The sequence below is a fragment of the Drosophila persimilis genome, unplaced genomic scaffold, assembly GCF_003286085.1.
Source record: "Drosophila persimilis strain 14011-0111.01,24,50 unplaced genomic scaffold, DperRS2 tig00000002-arrow-pilon, whole genome shotgun sequence".
NCBI lineage: Eukaryota > Metazoa > Arthropoda > Insecta > Diptera > Drosophilidae > Drosophila > Drosophila persimilis.
Genome location: NW_020825289.1, coordinates 12118186 through 12136915, shown reverse-complemented (window position 1 = coordinate 12136915; position 18730 = coordinate 12118186). Strand labels below are relative to the sequence as shown.

The 18730-nt window shown below is 45.4% G+C and overlaps 7 protein-coding genes across 9 annotated transcripts; 3 read left to right on the top strand and 4 right to left on the bottom strand.

Annotated features, from left to right (window-relative positions):
- Positions 1-124: 124 nt before the first annotated feature.
- LOC6602076 (mitochondrial amidoxime reducing component 2) lies at positions 125-1513 on the top strand. Its single transcript, XM_002027118.2, has 4 exons — positions 125-210; positions 273-892; positions 963-1249; positions 1315-1513. Exons 1-4 carry the CDS (start codon positions 204-206, stop codon positions 1430-1432), a joined length of 1032 nt encoding a protein of 343 aa, XP_002027154.1. The 5' UTR covers positions 125-203; the 3' UTR covers positions 1433-1513.
- LOC6602077 (vesicle-associated membrane protein 7) lies at positions 1457-2747 on the bottom strand. The gene is made up of 5 exons (XM_002027119.2): positions 2669-2747; positions 2237-2583; positions 1945-2173; positions 1806-1873; positions 1457-1746 (listed from the first exon to the last, which is right to left on the bottom strand). The coding sequence occupies exons 2-5, from the start codon at positions 2438-2440 to the stop codon at positions 1591-1593; spliced, it is 657 nt and encodes a 218-aa protein (XP_002027155.1). The 5' UTR covers positions 2441-2583; positions 2669-2747; the 3' UTR covers positions 1457-1590.
- Positions 2748-3517: 770 nt separating this feature from the next.
- On the top strand, positions 3518-10170 carry LOC6602078. 2 transcript variants are annotated; one of them, XM_002027120.2, is made up of 5 exons: positions 3518-3900; positions 3978-4446; positions 4516-5843; positions 6297-7268; positions 7337-7979. In XM_002027120.2, exons 1-5 carry the CDS (start codon positions 3810-3812, stop codon positions 7882-7884), a joined length of 3408 nt encoding a protein of 1135 aa, XP_002027156.1. In that variant the 5' UTR covers positions 3518-3809; the 3' UTR covers positions 7885-7979. The 2 variants fall into 2 exon arrangements, with proteins under 2 accessions (XP_002027156.1, XP_026841011.1); XM_026985210.1 differs by lacking the exons at positions 6297-7268; positions 7337-7979 and adding an exon at positions 8061-10170 and having other exon boundaries at positions 3524-3900.
- A 35-nt stretch (positions 10171-10205) lies between these two features.
- Positions 10206-12266, bottom strand: LOC6602080 (beta-1,3-galactosyltransferase 1). Its single transcript, XM_002027122.2, has 2 exons — positions 11862-12266; positions 10206-11790 (listed from the first exon to the last, which is right to left on the bottom strand). Exons 1-2 carry the CDS (start codon positions 12136-12138, stop codon positions 10679-10681), a joined length of 1389 nt encoding a protein of 462 aa, XP_002027158.1. The 5' UTR covers positions 12139-12266; the 3' UTR covers positions 10206-10678.
- Positions 12267-12546: 280 nt separating this feature from the next.
- Positions 12547-14496, bottom strand: LOC6602081 (ribonucleoside-diphosphate reductase subunit M2). Its single transcript, XM_002027123.2, has 3 exons — positions 14405-14496; positions 13944-14177; positions 12547-13648 (listed from the first exon to the last, which is right to left on the bottom strand). The coding sequence occupies exons 1-3, from the start codon at positions 14462-14464 to the stop codon at positions 12767-12769; spliced, it is 1176 nt and encodes a 391-aa protein (XP_002027159.1). The 5' UTR covers positions 14465-14496; the 3' UTR covers positions 12547-12766.
- Positions 14497-14974: 478 nt separating this feature from the next.
- On the top strand, positions 14975-15702 carry LOC6602082 (RNA-binding protein 48). The gene is made up of 3 exons (XM_026985283.1): positions 14975-15090; positions 15145-15289; positions 15350-15702. Exons 1-3 carry the CDS (start codon positions 14998-15000, stop codon positions 15601-15603), a joined length of 492 nt encoding a protein of 163 aa, XP_026841084.1. The 5' UTR covers positions 14975-14997; the 3' UTR covers positions 15604-15702.
- On the bottom strand, positions 15615-17126 carry LOC6602083 (presenilins-associated rhomboid-like protein, mitochondrial). Of its 2 annotated transcripts, none has more exons than XM_002027125.2 (6): positions 17042-17126; positions 16787-16982; positions 16434-16728; positions 16153-16373; positions 15891-16090; positions 15615-15832 (listed from the first exon to the last, which is right to left on the bottom strand). In XM_002027125.2, exons 1-6 carry the CDS (start codon positions 17086-17088, stop codon positions 15742-15744), a joined length of 1050 nt encoding a protein of 349 aa, XP_002027161.1. In that variant the 5' UTR covers positions 17089-17126; the 3' UTR covers positions 15615-15741. The 2 variants fall into 2 exon arrangements, with proteins under 2 accessions (XP_002027161.1, XP_026841083.1); XM_026985282.1 differs by having other exon boundaries at positions 16787-16976; positions 17042-17114.
- Between the last annotated feature and the right edge of the window lie 1604 nt (positions 17127-18730).

Here is an 18730-nt window from a genome sequence, read left to right as displayed (position 1 = left end):
TTAAAATGTAAATTACAAATTTTATTTTAAAAATCCATACATTTAATAAAATGTATCCATCCTCGTACATAAAAATAATTGATTTGGATGAAGCAGGCTTTTCCAGCCTTCGACACGATCTGAACAAAAGAAGTAATCTAATCAGTTGAGCTTTTGGCTCAGAGAAAGCAACAGGTGTGATAACTAAAAGAAATTTTTAAACGATGGCAAGTAAGTAAAAAAAATTTGGTAGGTCGACAGTAGACCAAGAAATTAGACTTGCTTCCCTGTAGACAGCAGCTCCAGCTTGGACATTAGTCCGAAGACACTCATCGGAGTGGGCGTTGGCTTGGCAGTGGTGGGAGGGGCGAGCTTTTTTCTCTACCGCCGCTATTTACAATACAGAGATGCTATGCCACAGAAGTGGAGACGCGTGGGAACGCTGCAGCGGATCAACTTATTTCCGGTCAAATCCTGTGCTCCACTCAACTTGACACCAGACCTCGAGTACGATTGCGATGTGCTTGGATTGTCATTCGAGGGAATACGGGACCGCACGCTAATGGTGCTCGACGAAAGCAACACGATGGTGACGGCACGGGGCTATCCTCAAATGCTATTGATAAAGTCTCGGAAAGTCTCGGCCAATGGCCTCATATTCAGCGCCCCGGGAATGCCCGATTTGGAATTTGATTTCGAAAACTTGCAGAGTCCTGGCCAGGATTTGCATACATCCGTTTGGGGTGCACCGGTGGATGCTATGATTTGCGGCGACCGGTTTAACAAGTGGTTCTCTCAGTTCATCTTGAAGACGGAGACCGGACTGAAGCTGGTTCATTACCCTTACCCGAAGGCCGTGAAGATCATCAATCCCCGATTGAAGCACATGCCCTACATAAGGCAAGTGGATTCGGTGGGTACCAAACAGTGTTCGTGGGTACAGCCTGTGAGTAATATTTATCTGTACAAAATTAACCGAGCAGGGCACCTTCAACGATGCGACAAGCTATATGCTCATGAATCTGTCATCGGTGGCCGATCTAAACACTCGAATTAAGAATCCCGTAGATCCGCTACAATTTCGGGGTAACTTCGAATTGAAAGCTGATGTAGACGAGCCCTATGCGGAGGATCATTGGCAATGGGTTCGCATTGGTGAGGAGGCAGTTTTCCGTTCAGTGGCTCCTTGCACGCGTTGTATTCTACCGAATATTAATGTCAACACAGCGGAGCGGGACATCGACGGCGAACCGTTGAAGACTTTGAGAAGGTGGCCTCCGTAAACTCTACACAATCACATGAAATAACTTATAATCACTCCATTTCTTTTATCAGCTTTCGTCTGTTCAACTACAGCTCCCCAGCACTGGGCATACATTTGGGTCTCCGACAGCCAGGCAAAGTTAAAGCCAATGATGTTGTGTATGTTGAGGACAAGAAAATCAGTCTTTGAACATTTCTTCTGCTTATCGTATAATTATTCATGTGTACACTCATGTTTATTAAATAGAACATATGTAGATAATGAAAGTAACTCATGTGTTTTATATGCAAATATACATCCGATCCGGTATAGACCCATAACAATTAAACAATATCGTTGGCCGTGCACTAAACGCACGTCTGCCAGGCGAGACCGCCGCAGAACATGCTTACAATAACATAGATTATAAATATTATCACTATCCCAACAACAACATAGACACGAATTTTCTTCCAAAACATCTGCCGCGCCAAGTTTCTTGATGCCTTGCGGAATGCAACCGACTGTGAATAAAGGAATGAATGCGGTTAGAGGAGATTTATTTATGTTGGAATTAACTTACGTTATTGCTCAAGTTTTCTGTTTTATTGACGAGCAGCTCCAATTTTTCGCCACGATCACGTAGACTGTCTGTAAGAAGCATACAACACGATACGGAGCATGAAGATTACTATAGTAACTATCGTCTTCAAAATGCTCACCAATATTCTTAACCATGATGTCTTTCAGTTCGTCAATCTGGCCATGGACACGAGAAATATTATCAACAGCACTTGACTGGCTAAAGTAGACCATCTGCTGGGCAAGTACTTTCGAGAACTCCGTATTCATGGCATAGGCGATTGCCGTGGCCACCTGCAGCCCATAGGTCTGTATGAATTTTTGCTTGATATCCGCCAGAAAAAAGAAAGCTCGCGACTTTTCAAACTCCTGAAAGTAGATATAATTAATTAGCAATATGTATTTAGGGCCGCCACAGTTCATTCAACCCACATTGTCGGTTATGCACATGTAAACCAGCTTGTTGTCGCATGAGTAGTGAATTAGATAGTCGCCGTGGGTGTAGGTCATCTTGTGGTTGTGCACCCCAATCCGACCAATAATGTGCTCCGTCACTTCGGCAAAGTTTCCAACGCACTCCGCAAACTTGGCTAGCACCGTGGTGCCGCGCGAGATGACGCTATACAATATCGGCATAATGTGGTATCGGCTTTTTTATTTAGGGTGCGGTTGTACGCAAGTCTCCGGTCAATTGCACTTTTTCGCTCTTGCGGATGTGCTTATCAATGGAACAGCAAAAGGCTTCTCTTCTTACTGATGACGTGCTCAGAGCTCAGACCCTGCAAGATAATGCAACACACTAAGAATAAGCGAATATGAATAAAAAAGTGCATTCATGTGTTGTAGATGCACCTATGTACATACATGCGTGTATATATTAAATAAGTCATCAATACAATTTTGTTTATCCAATTATAGATGCTCAAAGTTTCCAAGCACACTTCAGATCACATTTTTATGATGTCTGCATTTTATATAGACTCCTAAATATTGCTAGCACACTTTAAAACGATTAGATCCAGAGAATTCGTCTTTTTTTTTTAACAAAGAAAGTAGCAACAATTGCTGACGCCTCGGATGCACCTATCGATTACACTAACTATCGCTCGCTTCGATTACCTTCACAAACTACGTTGGACAAGTTTTGGTCACACTATGTACATTTTGCTTGCTTTTAATTAAATAAATTTATTTGCCAATATTAAGTCTTTCTGGCTTAAAAAAATAGAAAACACTTCTTCGTTGATTTCAAATTATAAAAATATTTTTTTTTATGTAACTCATGGAAACTGTAATTCAAGATGGCGCATTTTCTCTTCGGGTTCGGGTCTTAATGGGTCTGACAGCAGTGGGAACGAGACAACAGGATAGATGTAGGGTTGCCAAGTACGCAAACGACCAAGTCGTTTTTACTTTTTATTAAATATTTAAGCTTTTATCAAACAGAAACAAGTTTAAAAATTTTTTTACATTTCTGAAAAATTTGGTGTTGGTTTATATTGTTGTATAGACTTGAATGCGATCAATTTTTCTCATCATTTCCAGACAGTTGTTTTGTATTTTAAAGCTTTCCAACTGTGAGGATCATTTGGTGACCGATTCAAAAGTAATTCCCTCCTAAAACAGATAAAGGTTTAAACCCGATTTTCATTTCAAACAACTTCGTGCGTGCTCACCACTCGGTTCGGACAACCCGAAGGGGACGCCATATTGAAATTTTTTGCTGTGAAAAAAATCATTTTCACTGTGGGAATCGGACTGTGCTTCAATGAAAAAAATAATCATTTTCAATAGCAGCCAAAATTTGCAAGATCTTTTGCCCGGGACGCAATTAAAAAACACTCGATAGTGTTGCGTTTGTGTTTTTGCAAAGAACCTAATTGCCGCGCCGCTTTGTTGTTATTGCTTTGTGGTGCTGCCTGTCTTCCGCGCGGACGCTTCTGTACAGAAGTACATCATTTTGGCAATACATTTTTTTGCACGTGGGACTCCATAGCGCCGCAATATGAGCAGCACTCCAAACAGCGAGGTGCTGCTGGTGCCGGCCACGACGCCCTTGCCATCCCCACTGGCCAAACTCGATGTGGACTTCTCAGGTAAGAAAGCGATACGCCGATTCTTAGGGACTTCAATGCTAATGCTCAGACCGTGTTCGTGGCTCGTGTTTTAACAGGTTCGAACTATGAGATGCACTTGAGCCTTTCTGACGAGGAGCGTCGCTACTATCTTAAAGCGTACCCAACCGTCGATGTGATCAACCAGCGAAAAGTCCACTGCACTGTATGCAAACTGCACATGGGAACGGCCCCTGGCTCGGAGTGCACCATCAAGATGCACCCCATTCTGCGCGTGACGCACTGCGTCAAGTGCCACGATTTTTACAACAGCGGAGAGTTCTCCAAGGGCGAGGATGGCTCGGAGCTCTACTGCCGCTGGTGTGGCCAGGGCGGCGAGGTCTATTGCTGCTCCACATGTCCGTATGTTTTCTGCAAGTCTTGCATCGTCAAGAATCTGTCGCGCGACATCATTATGGACATTGAACAGAACGAGAATTGGAACTGCTTCAACTGCACACCCAAAATCCTATGGCCTCTGCGCGCCCAGCACTGGGCTCTAGTCAACTACATCCAAACACAAAAGCGGTGGGTACTGTGGCCATGGATTTTTCCTCACATCAAATAGTGACGTTTCAATACCTTTTATGTTCGCAGCGGCCTGCAGAGTCTGCAACTGCCCGAAGTGGAGGCGCGCCGCCAGATGATGAAGGACAACAGTACGTGCTGCCGTCTTGCCAAGGCGAAGGCAAACAGCCTTTCCGATTCCGCGGAGAGCCTTGAATCAATTGCTTCGAAGCGCAGCCACACCAGTTCCGTGAGCTCTGCTAAAAAGGGCCCGGCGCCAAAGCAGCAAGGTCCACCTACTAAGCGACCCAAGACGTCAAACGACGAAGTCGTCTGCACTCCCGATTTGCTGAGCATGCTGGAGCCCGACTGTCAGATCTCAATGAGCCCAAAGGCGTCAACTCGTCTCCCGGCCCCACCGGCTAATATAACAACCACCACGCCACGGATTGTTACCGTACAGCAAAACTATACAGGACCCAGTCCCAGTCCCAGCAACAATGGTACATCTTCTCCTCGGACCAGCCTGCCGCCCCCGCTGGTGCTGAGTGGCTCGGGCGTTCGGTACCGCCAAAATTCACCAGCCAGTGTTGTGCGTCGAACCGTGGTGCCCAATAGCGTTCGGAGCACTGGGCCCGTCTTCCACACCATCAACGGATTCCGCGTCGATCTGAATAGCGCCGCCCAGCAGGACTCGTACCGCCTGCCCAATGGACGGCTCATCCAGGTCAAGCGCCAGATGCCACCCGGTAGTCAGCCTGCAACCGCTTTAACGCCCCCCACTCCGATGTCTGTGGGTCCGATGGGTCAGGTCCTAATTCGACCCCGTTCTCTTGCAACCGCTCCGACGACCGTTCGCCAAGTGCCCAGCACAAACCCTAGCCCAGTCGGCACACCGTCAGCCATGGCATCTAACATGGGCAGCAATATGGGAATCTACAATCCGCAGATCAACCAACAGCAGCGAGCTCCGCAAGTTGTGCGCCTGGGAAATGTTAGTCAGACAAGTGCAAGTGCCAGTGCCAGTGGCGGGTCTTTACCGGCGCAGTCGAACGCTAATGGGGGAGCAGGGACAATGATATCTACGGTGCAACCGAACAAGGGCCCTGCATTGATGCGCCATGTGTTTCCCAATAGCGCCATTGGACAGGCGCGTGCTCAGCTGCAGGAGCAGATATTCAATGCCATGGACATATGCACTCATCTTACTGGGAAAGTGGTCTCTCTGACCCATTCGAATGCCTATAATCAGGCGCGCAGCTATATGGATCTAAAGGAGCTGTACATTCATATGTCCTATTTGATGACTTATGCCATCGGACGCTTCAAACATCTGCAGGAGAAGTGCCTGGTCGATATGCGTGAAATGGGCTTTAAGAACGATGCCAACAGCCTGGAGAACGGCCAATTGGCTGCCGGTAAGTCTCTACCAAGTAATTTCTCAGATGTAAGCCACCGTTCGGTAGCCACCTGGCTCCAAATATTCTTATAATGTAAGAAGATGGGGGGCGAGAGTATCTCTATTATTGTCTTTGGAGAATATTTTCGACACATGGACGGGCGTTGTCAGTTGTTCATTTTTCGTTCGTTCGTGTTTGTGCGCGAGTGTTTATTTCTGTCCCTGCTCTTGCTGAATGGCAATGGGAGGATAGAGAGAGGAGGCACGGCTGCATGTATGTAAGTATCCTGTGATCCACTGATTGTCTGTTTAGGGAAAACTGCAAGTTCCATTTCCTTGGCTGCGATAGCGATTGGTTTTAGCTTGGTCCATGTGTTTGCAAAATACTATCCAAAGAGGCAATGGAATAGAACCCAGAAGCAGTTTTTCCCTAAACGTTAATCTCTCGCTATCACTTTTTGTGTGCTTCCAGCCGTCGACTATGTCTGCTTTGGCCAAATCGACGATGTGGATCTCTTCAACACAGGTTGCAACAGCTTCCACAACCAAGTGTATGAATACCGCAAGAGTCTACATGCGAATCTCAAGGAGGGAGAAGACTGCGAGCCATTGCCGCCTCTAATGCCGCTGGGAGTACGAGCCGAGGGCGATCCCATTGACGACGAAGAACCAGAAAAGGAGAACGAGAATGCAAGTGCATTCGAGTCGGTGCCCAAAAAAGATAATGACAACGATGGGGCCGATGCCGATAGCTACGAGTTTGATGATGAGCCTGACGACTTGGATGATGATTTGGACGATGACAATGATGACCTGGACAGCGAGGACCTCGCCGAACTGGGCACTGAGGAGAGCATGAACCGCAACGAACAGGCTCATGCCTACGATCGCAAGCTGACGAGACTGCTGCGCGAGTATCCGTCGATCTGGTGCACTCATCACCCGGACTACGGCAAAATGGAGGTCACACGCAAGCAGTGGCGCGTCATAGCCAGCCACTTTCCGCGCGGCGACGACATTAAGCTTCGCTGGAAGAACGTGCGCAAACGCTATGTGCGCATCGAGCGCCGCAACCGTCAGGGGAAGCGCTTCAAGGGCTACTTTGACAAGGCCACCAACTATCTGGCCAACAGGGACCTGCCACGAAGCCAGTGGCTGGAGGTGGACTGTGGCGAAGACGATGGGGATGGCTTTGAGCGCAAGCAACTGGACGTCATTGAAAACACTATGGACAAAGATCACGGAACAAGGCAGACGAAGCAGGCGGATGTGCGGAAGCCGGTGAGGGCGAGACAAGTGCCCGTGCGGGATATTGACATGCGTATCATTAACTTTGCCAAGAGCCATCCCGTACTGTGGCGCAAGTCGGCTGATCCCGAGTTCAATAGCATTGACGAGCAGACGCGGAAGTCGCTGTGGCTAAATTTTTGTAAATCGGCAACCAGTAAGTAGTCCTCTAGGAGGACATCGTTGATTAGTTCCCGTTTAAGCAATTTTTTTCCCCTTTTCCAGACTATCAATGCGATTACCTGGTAGGGCGCTGGCAGCAGATGTACGAAATGTTCAAGACCTTCCGCCTCAGGACCATCAAGGACGAAAGATTGCATGCCAACCTACAGCTAAAGTATTCAAAATATTTGGCCAGCTTGTTCTTTCTCTATAAAATTGATGAGCAGGACTTGCGCGATGAGTTTGAGCCGCAGCAGGATTGTGTACAGAATGGGAATAAGTCCGACAGCAAACTAAAGGACATGGCCGACGACAATCAGTTTGCTCAGCAACTGGTGCTGGCTATGCGCGCCTACCCCACTCTGTGGAATCCACGTCACGCGGACTACAATGATGTGACTGCACGGGAGCGCCTCTGGCCTGAGGTGGCCCGGCGCCTTCCACGCTTCAAGCGAGATGCTCAGACATGCAAGCAGCGCTGGCAAATGGCCAAATTTGCCTATGAATGCTACTGCCGCGAACTGAATCGACAGCCGCATCCCAATGAAAAGACTCTTCAAAAACTGCGCTTAAACTTCCCTCTAGAGGAGATGCGTTTCCTCAACATTTAATTCCAATGTCATTCCAGCCAATCTAAACATAGTTTATGTATAACCAACCGAAACCAAGATCGAATAAAAAATTTCCAACCTCTGTTTAAATACGACCCTCAATGAGTTCTTAGCTTACAAAAAACTGATCAAGTATCATTTCTATGTATTTTGCTAATTTTGATTGTCTCTTGCAGATAAACAAGCCAGCGATGACGAGGATAACGAGATCGAGATTGTGGAGCCCAAGACGGATACCATTACCATTGATTCGGACAACGAAGACGACGGGTGCTCGGACTCGAACAGCAAGAAGATCATAAAGATAACTTCTGTTGCGTCTCAGGCTCCGAAAACGGAAGCACTGAAGAATCAAGTCGCGGAATTGCCGCCGAGTGAGGCCGATATGGCTGCCTTTAGTTCAACCATCTTGGCCAGTCTTCTCGAAGTGGACATCACCGAGGGCACTGCCGAGCCCAAGTCCGTTTCACCAGGACACAAAAAGCAGCCTCGCAAAAAGACAACGAACAAGCCGAATCCAGCATTGCTTCAATTAGAGCGCCAGCGCATGGAGGAGATCAAGCACACCGATGCCAAGTTGAAAATGAAAGTCAGGGTCGTGTTGCGACGAGCCGAGGAAGAGTTTGAGGTGGCGCGTAAATGGGCTAAGAACCGCGATAAGCAGAACAAGATTTGGAGTAAAGCTCATCAGACAAAGACCGATGCTCAAAAAACGCCAGCCGACGGACCCAATGAGATTCCTATCCAAGAAGAAAAAGAACCGCAACTCTGCAGTACAGGGCAGTCCAGCCCGAATAAACAAGAAGCAGACAAAGAAACGGAAAAGGCGGAGAATGACAAATCAGAGGTCCCGAGGGAAAAGATTGCAGATGATGATCACCAAAAGTTAGGAGTAGCAGGAGACAAGCAGCAAAAGGAAGCTCAAACCGAGCCTGAAACGGAAGCTCAAACCGAGCCTGAAACGGAAGCTCAAACCGAGCCTGAAACGGAAGCTCAAACCGAGCCTGAAGCTGGAGCAGCAGCTGTTGATCAGGTGGACGAAAAGGAATTCTTAAGTATAAACCCAGTTGTACGTGAAGACTTGGAAATCATAGAGCCCGAAGCCGAAGTTCTGAAGGAGAAATGTTCGGATAAAGAAAAATCTAAGTTTAATGAAGCAATGGACACTTCCACTGAAAGCTTCGCTGCTAAGCCGCTGGAAAGAATGGACATAGACATCCCCAGTGAAAAAACTGATGCAGTAGATGAAGCAAAAGATGTGGATGGTATGGGACTAAAAGACCTTTGCAATCCCAGTCCCATAGTATCTACAGCGGAAGCGGATAGCAATCTTGAAATTGTAGCTCCCGAAACTGACACAGAAACTTCGGTGATGCCACCGCGTGAACCCATCCCAAAAGAAAATCAAATCGGGGAGGTCTGCAATTCGCCACGTGAATCTGAACCACTGACTGAGAACGGAACGACTCCTTCTAAATCCACTGTTACCTTGACGGTTGACAACGCCGAAGCATATTTGGCAGGCTTACACGAAAATGTCGATTCGAAAGTCACGACTTCGGAGGAGTCTACTTCAAATGCGACTACCACCCGGCAACTCCTCGGCTAGTTTGTGGTGATCATTCGAGGTCCCGACGACAACTTTGCGTAAGACCTCGACACCCTGTATTTCAATATCACATTGGTCGTTTATGCATATGTATATAGATCCAATGAGATACAAGAAAACAGCCAATCATTTGTTTAGTAACTTTAATTTTGGTTTAAATTGAATTTAACTTGTTTTACGAATCGTATTTGGCAATTCGATATAACATAATCACATATTTCTAAATTTTTGTTCATATTTTTTGATTTATGATTCACAACTGTACAAACTGAATGAATTAATTATAATGTTATTGCATGTTCATGGGGAATTACTCCAATTAATGCAAAGTATTTTGGCGCCCAGAAAATGTCTTTATTTAAAGTGCTATTGGCAGCATAGATCTAATATTTTCACACCAGAATCGGTATGTTTGGGATTACCTTTCCATTCTGTACACAAATCTTCATGATAGGATAGTGTTATGTATTGCATTTAATCATTCATTGTTATATTCCCGAAATGCTAACGCAGTTCGGCATCGATCTAAAGATGGTCTGAAATGGTACGAGTATCTGGGACTGCTCCATTTATAAAATTTATGAGTAAATTTTGCAATCAGAAACTGATCAAGAAAGCAAGCCAGTAGAAAATATTTAGTACTTAGGATATTATATTAATAAAAATAAATACTTAAACATCTAGTGTAGTCTACATTTGTTTTATTTGATTCAACAAATCGGAAGCTTAGAACGGAGGAGTACATTTACATGTATGTATTTATGTGATATACCTTATATGCAATACATTTAAAGTTGATATGGACTAATGGAGCTTCTGCACAGTCAAATTACATTCGATTAGATCAATTAGATCTGACAGAAGAATATTACATCGGATGCGAATAAGAAAAACTCAATACACGTTGCGATCTTCAATGTAACGGGGTAGAAAATAATACAAGCACTATATCTATGAGTTGATTGGTTGGTTGGGGTTAATATATCACTTTTCTTATATGTGGACATGTCAGATGTGCTAGAGTATTCTGTTAATTATAATTTCAGGAACATAAAGTGGGTTCTTGTGAGTAATAACAAATTGTGCGGCGTGTATAAATAATAATGAAGTATTTCTGGGTCTTTAAAAAGTAGGGGCAAGAAGAACATCTAATGTTATTCAAGCCTGTCTTGGGCGCTTCTATTACTAACAATTTGGGCGTTTGTGCAATCGCATGTGGTTGAAGTAACGACCTGGCGGCGCGCACCTAATCTTGTAGTCGGACACATAGTTCCATGCCTCCACCATGGTGTCGTCCTTTACCTGATGCTGCGTAATGCTGCCCTTGAAGGCGCACAGATGCTTTGAGTGGGCAAAGCTGAAGAGCGGGTGATGATGTCGCGTGATATGGGCACGCTGGGCGCACAGTCCGGTGATGTACACGTCCTCCAAGTACACAAGCGTCGTGTTCAGGGAGGCCTCGTACAGTCGCTGCACCACATCAATAGAGAGAAGGTAGCCGGCTCCAGACAAATACTTTGGATAGGACTCCGGCGGATACATATAGGAGGGCATGTACCACTTGCTGCTAACATCGTTCACGGGCACCACGTTGCAGAACTGGTGTCCGTACATCACCCCGCTCGTGTCGTTCAATCGATTCTGCGGCGACTTCACAAGGAATGTGTAACGATCGTGATAGTCCAGAGTATCATTGTACAGCGGAACGGAGCCGCCGAGCAGGAAGTGCAGCAGATTGGGGACATTTACAAAGGTGTCGTCGTCGCACTTGAGGAAGTACGCGGTACTATTGGCACAACTTCGGCTTATGTGCTTCAAGGCCATCACCGACTTGAGTGTGAGATTGTTGTAGCTATCTACAAAGCTCTCCTGAATAATGTCGTTGTACTGCTCCGCCTCGCTGTGAACTCGAGATAACGTTTCGTTACCCACAAGGGATTCGTACTTGCTGCGACCCACAATAAACACAATTCGTACGGAGGCAGACAATGAATCACCTTCACCGCTTAGGTACTCAGCATAATGTTTCAGGCGCGCCGTCATCGGTGGCAAGTAGTTTCCCTTGAGGTGACCATGTAACTTCACAAAGGCTCCGTAGTTAAACTCCGAAGTGTTTCCCCAGGTCTCGCGTATTGTCTGTCGTTGGTTGAAGTTGCCTAAGCTAGTGCAAACGGCGATTATCAGGAAGGTTTTGTTCCGACAAAATTCCCGCGGCACAATCAGCGCTGTCTCCTGCACAGGGTCTATGTAATCGCCTATGCTCCGGGAGGTCTCCAGTGTCCAGTCCGGTAAACCCACTGACAACGGAATATGAAACGAAAAGAAGATCAATACAATAGAGCTCAGCATCCTGAGCGGCTTCTCATACCTCGACGCTTATGCCCATCCATGTACATCAATGGCAGGTAGACAAGAAGCAGAAGGAAAATAAATAATGCCATTAGGGTGTAGCATCCAAACCGACGCAAAATTCTTGGCAGAGGCAAGCGCGTTCGCCGCTGCAGCTTCATGGTTCCCCGCAGCTTGATCCTGGGCTGCCTTGCAGCTGTCTCTTCATCGGAGACAGATGCCGTCGACCCAGAGCTGACGGACGAGTCCGCCAGCAGAGCACACTGCTCCTCATCGCCAGTGCCTGCGTTGTTCATTTGATCTTTATGTTCTGCAATCTCACTGTGGTCGGCGTTCGTTTTGTTTGCATTTCAGGTATTGCCGCGCATCTTTTCAATGCCAATTGATAATCCAAGCAGCAGCAGCAGTGTGATTGCACTGATTATAACAAATGAACAGAAGTGGAATATTTGAATTAATTATTTGCGGCTCACAGACAACAGCAACAATCACATCACCCTTAAAAACTGATAAAAGCTGCTATCCAGCTGATTACGTCCCTCGTGACTATCGATACACGTAAAATGTAAAGCATACACACGCTACCTACAGTACATATGCCTTCATTCAAATCTAGGCCGGCGATCTACAAGTCTTTTCCCGCCATTGAGAATATTATTTGCCGCCCGCTCAAATTGGCGTTACAAAAATATAAGACTCGTCCATTTAGTGTATATATTTTGTCTATATCTTAATTTATTTATCATGTTTTATATACAATAATGTTGTGTTGCTCTAGGTCAAGTGCATCGAAAGATTCTAGGTCAGGTTAAAAATGGGGAGGTGATTGATCTTAATCTAAATTACATTTCTATTACAAAGTACATATAAAAACTCTTGGTTACATATTAATATTGAGATGCCAGCCCTCGGACGGGACCAGCCCTAGAAATCGGCGTCAAGGGTAAACACGTTGTCCAAGCGACTTGTTACGACACCCATGCGCTGGTACTCGGCCACCTTCTTCTCAAAGAAGTTTGTCTTTCCGTCCAGCGAGATCATCTCCATGAAATTGAAAGGATTCTTAGTGTTGTAGATCTTACCCACACCGAGCTCCCCTAGCAGCCGATCGGCCACGAACTCGATGTACTGGGACATGAGAACACAGTTCATGCCAATCAAATTGACGGGCAGGGCTTCAGTGAGGAACTCCTGCTCGATTTCCACAGCATCCCTGATGATCTCGATGATGCGCTCCCGCTTGGGCCGCTGCACTAGATGGTGATACATGAGCACCGCAAAGTCGCAGTGAAGACCTTCGTCACGGGAGATCAGCTCGTTGGAGAAGGTCAGACCGGGCATGAGACCACGCTTCTTCAGCCAAAAGATCGAGGCAAAGCTGCCACTAAAGAAGATTCCTTCCACGGCCGCAAAGGCAATAATACGCTCGGCAAAGTTGGCCGATTTCGAGGATATCCAGGACATGGCCCAGTCCGCCTTGCGCTTTACAGCCGGCATGGTCTCAATAGCATTGAACAAGTAGTCGCGCTCCTGCGGCTCCCGTATGTAGGTGTCAATGAGCACGCTGTACATCTCGGAGTGCACATTCTCCATGGCTATCTGGAAGCCGTAGAAGCAACGTGCCTCTGTGATCTGCACCTCCTGACTAAAGCGCTCGACCAAATTCTCGTTAACAATGCCGTCCGAGGCAGCGAAGAAGGCCAGCACATGGGAGATAAAGTAGCGCTCGTTGTCAGTGAGACGGGCCCAGTCCGTCGCGTCCTTCGATAGATCCACCTCTTCCACGGTCCAGAAGGAGGCTTCCGCCTGCGAGATGAATACAATGTCAAATTATTAACATGTATGATACAGTGCATTTTCAATACATATTTTAGTTGTTATTAGCTTTGGTTGGATCTCCCGCGCAAAAACGTGTTCATGTTTCATTAAGTAAACACATACCGCAAGGGCTGGGGCTGCAGACGCCCTATCATAAAGTTTGATTCATGCAATCGTGCACGCAACCGACGTGACTAGATTTTGGCGCGCTTTATCATGAAATTACCCGCCAGAAGAAGACACATACACATACGCAAACATACAAGCACACACATGTACATACCTTTTTGTACATCTGCCAGATGTCGTGGTACTGGATAGGGAATATAACGAAGCGGCGTGGATTCTCCCGGAGCAGGGGCTCAATAGAAGGGTCAAACGGCGATCCGGTCTTCTCCATAATGGACTGCGCCGGCTTTTCGGGGTCGGCTTCCTTAACTGCGCCATTCTCTTCATTGCCAAAGGACATTTTGCGAACGTTGCTGGCGTTTTCAGTCAATACCTTCTTGCTGGGGCTCTAAATATGTATGCATAGTATGATAAATATGTAAATTGAATGGTTAGCAAACCCTTAAAAATGTATAGTATGTATGTACATTTGTTGTGATGCGCGATATTGCTCCATTTCACGTAGTCACACGGGAACATACACATGAAAAACGAGTGGCTATGTATAGCCTATATACTTGTAATGTGCATTCGAATGCATGCATGTAAATTACATTGCATAAACGTGTCACTTACCTTCAGCGAGAATTTCTCCATGTTGTCGGCAATATTTTCCTTGGAAGCAACCTGAGACATTTTGTAGTTGATTTTTCTTAAAAAGTGTCGTCAGAAAAGTTAATATATTACGCGGAAAACCTGTTGTATGTTGTCTGAAATTTCACAATAAAATGATTGGAAAAACGGCGGTTCTTGGCTTATATGCCGGGCGGCAAGCTATTTACTTTTCCCGCCAAAACGGAATTATCGGTCAGACCCATAGAAATATACCGAAATATACAGTCTCACTTTCAAAAATACGAAAATAATACACATGGGAATCCTGATGTGAATGGCACTGGAGAAGAAGCAGAAAATGATAACAACGAAAAACAAAAACAACCCATATTTTCTTTAGGCGGGAATAGTAGAGGGGGTCTAAGTGGGCTAAGTTCCGCTTTGTTATCGGTATTTATTTTGGTCACACTGATTTTCTTGCTACCATATCTAGCTAACACACCTTGCAGATTTTATACTTTTCATAGTATTTTCTAGTTCTTTCCAGTATATTTTAAGACGCCGGCTTGCAGAAAAATAAATTAATTTGTTTTCCTTTCGAAATTTTGTTTCTTATGGACTCTGCAACTACCGACCACCACAAGCAACTGCAATACTGCACCACACGACTTCCATATCGACAGGGGCGGGAGTTAAAGGCAGTTAAGGTACGGATACAGAAACTAGATAGCTTTGCCCATAACGAATGGCTAGTTTTTCAGGTCTACACTGTTGCAAGCGAATCGAGGTACTTGCTGATCTTCGGAGTGCCTAAAATAAACCTTCAGGGAAATCTCAAGACCAAGCTGCAATGCTTTGGAAAATTGCAGTCGTGTGCGTGTATAACTCCGGAGATGGCTGCAAAGAGTGCGTGCAAAACACTGGCATGATCACTTGATCACAGAACTAAGTTACTCCTGTTTGCAGTGGAACTGGAGGCTTTTACAGACGTCTTTGCCGTACAGTTTGAGCGGCTCGAGGTAGCACGACGAGCAAAGCGGCAGTTGGATGCCAAACAGTTTTACGGCGGAACCCTTCACATCTCTTATGCGCCTGAAAGAGAGACTCTACAAGAGCTGCGGGAGAAACTGATGAAACGAAGCCAGGAGGTGGCCAATCGGACTAGGCGAAATCGCACAGACCAGACGGACTCAACACCGGCCAAAAAGAGAATGAAATGAAGAGGGATAAATACACGACCGAGTCTGACCTTTTATTACTTTCCACACATTGTAAGGAGCCCCCGGTGGACTAAACGATATCCGTAACTATGAGCAGAACTGAATTTGTTTCTTGTTGGAAAGGGTTTGGATTTGTCATTATTTCGGCTTCGATTCGCGGATCTGGTGGTAGTAGTTCAGCAGGGTTAGGCGTTTCGCCCACAGCTGTGTACCGTAATACGCCCAGAATCTGTGGATAAACAAGTGAGTGAGTGAAAATCAACCGCCACATTCTACAGTTTACTTACATGCCAAAAATGGCTCCTCCTAAATGCGCCGCGTGGTCAAAGAACTTCCATCCCATCACGCAGCCCGCAAAGTCAATGCCCATAATCACTTTTATGCCTGCACTGGCGGAGAACGTCAGGGCGGGAAGAAACAATATGCTAAGCTGGGTATCTGGATACTGGGCGCACACGTATGCCAGCACTGTCATGATCGCTCCAGACTAGAGGAAAATTACAAGGTTTATTTGAAGGTACGAGGGAAACCTTGCCTTTGCATACGCACCGCTCCTAGAGACATGCCCACTTGTCGCGTGCCCGCCTTGTACAGAATGCTTATCAGACTGGAGAACACTCCGGCGCTCATGTAAAGGGCAAGGAACTGCTCCTTGCCAAGCGACGTAGCCGCGGCGTTGGCAAAGCTGTGCAACACATACATATTGGCGAATATGTGCATGGCTGAGTAGTGGCTGAAAGTGGACAGAAACATGGGCCAGCAAACGATGCCTGCTCAGGGAAACAGGTGTTCATAACGAATGATTCGGTTGAAGGTCTCGCCTGACTTACGCGCAGCCGGGTTGGATGTGAAATACGTGATCATTGTGGCTCGCAGACGTGGAACACGCCACAGACCAAATACCAACAGATTTACAAGGCAGATGGGGGCAAACACCTTTTCGCCAGTGTTCAGATTGTCCCAGTGCTGGCGGATTTCCAGTTTCAGCTGCGACCAACTGCTGCGTTCCACGAGCGATCGACTCTGCCACCAACCAAATTGCGCCTGCTTAGCCTTGGCAATGATCAGACTCCGTGTGTTTTCGTATTCCCAGATGGTGGCGCTGGTAAAGCATCCCACCGTAAACTGTAATCGAAAAGACATACAGAAAGACCTTCATATGGAACACATATGGATTACTTACTGCGCCTGTGAATGCGACCGCCTTGAATAAGTTGTTGTTCGGAACGGTTGTGCTTTCTGGGACCGGCTCCCCGCCCGAGGGCTTTACATTGCTGTTCTGTTTACTGTTGCCGTGAACGTATCGTGCTGGTGGCTTGGATCGCGGTGCAGGTACTATGTGTCGGCATGAAAAATTTTGACCATTTGCATATCTGTGTCTGTGGGATCTCGAACTGTGGTTAATCTGACCCGTACACCGCCGTTGCCCCCTACTTACGTCACCTGGGAGAGCCAGCTCCTACAGAGCGAGCGATTTACAAGCATTATAATTATAATTCGAAAGTTCAACAATTTGGCATGAATATGCCACTTAATATTATGAGTCAAACGTCACAAATTTCAAAATATACCGTAAATATACTGACGAATTATTTGTATTCAAATTCCATCATATTCCTAGTTTTTGATGTTCGGTTGAATATTAACAGCTAGCTAAGACGCTCAGCTCTGAACTCATTATTTTTTCGGATTACTACATTAATTTCCTACAATTTAAGTTATCATTAATAACTGTTGATAAAATAAGGTTTAAGCCAAACCGGTCAACAAAAATTTCCACTACAAATATTTTTTTGCATGGTAACTACACGATAACTTCACATTTGCTACATATTAACTACACTTGTATGTAATTACCAAAGGCGACACTTGACGGGAAAGTGTGTACGTTTGCCCGTTGTTTTTTTTTCATATTATCCGTATGGAAGCGCCAGTGTGAAAAACCTGGCGTTTGGTTGAGGTTTTGATGGTAAACGATCAGGAATTCGATGCTGATCACGAATAAGTTTTCAATGTGGCCTGGAACATGGTTTTATGTGTCATTTCTACTCGGCTTCTACATTGGTGCATTGCACAAGAGGGTGAGTCTATAACGCGTCTTAAAATATACTGGAAAGTACTAGAAAATACTATGAAAAGTACATAAAATTGCGTGGTGTGTGAGCTAGACGTGGTGGTAAGAAAAAAGGAAAATCCGCTAAAGTATACGGTCTGACCCTCAGAAATATACCATCTCATTTTAAAAATATACAGTAAGTATATACTGACGAATCCAGTTCTTGATATTCCTTGGAATATTACTAGCTATATAGAATTATCCGATAATTTTATCCGATTAATGAATCAATTTTCCGGCACTTGGCCCTTGATTGTTTTTGCCTTAATTTTTGTTGCTCAACAACAATATAGCGACTCGTATGATGGAAACCCGAGCTTAGCCCACTTAAGCCCCCTATATTTAAATAGTTCAACTACTCAAGGTAAATGGCGGAAAATATTAACAATTGTACATTCTTATAGATCCATCCTATCCTTCCCTTTAACTTGCCAAACCCCACGAATCTTTCATATGAACTGCGCTAAAATGATTACCCCCTTGGCTTATAAAAGGTTAATGGTTCTCCGGCAAGCATTGAAACCATATTGCTTAATTTTGATGTTCCGTCAAATATAATAAGCTACATAGAACAGTTAGCCGTGCCCACATAATTTTATCCGATTATTGAATCAATTTTCTACTTGACTGGCTTATTCTAAATACTTGGTTTTATTGGGTTCCTTTATACCTTTGAAAATGAAATTCAATAGATTGGTGAAGATTATAAATTAAACCATTATATAGTACCGATACAGGGCAACGAAGTTCGTTTACGTGATACGTACGTTACGATTTGCGCGTAATTTAAATGTTCTATTTGAGCTATGCCAATTTGGCGGCTTCGTTGCACATTTACTGTATACACTGTCTAAATTAGGCGGCCATGAACATGGTCATGGTCTTTCCACGCCGAAAGTCCTTGACACGTTACTAAAGTTAGGGTATACCTGTGCCGGATGTGTTGGCGGTTACGAGCTGCTTTAGTGCTCTGGTCAGGGATCGACCTGCCTATTACCAAGTTAATAGGAT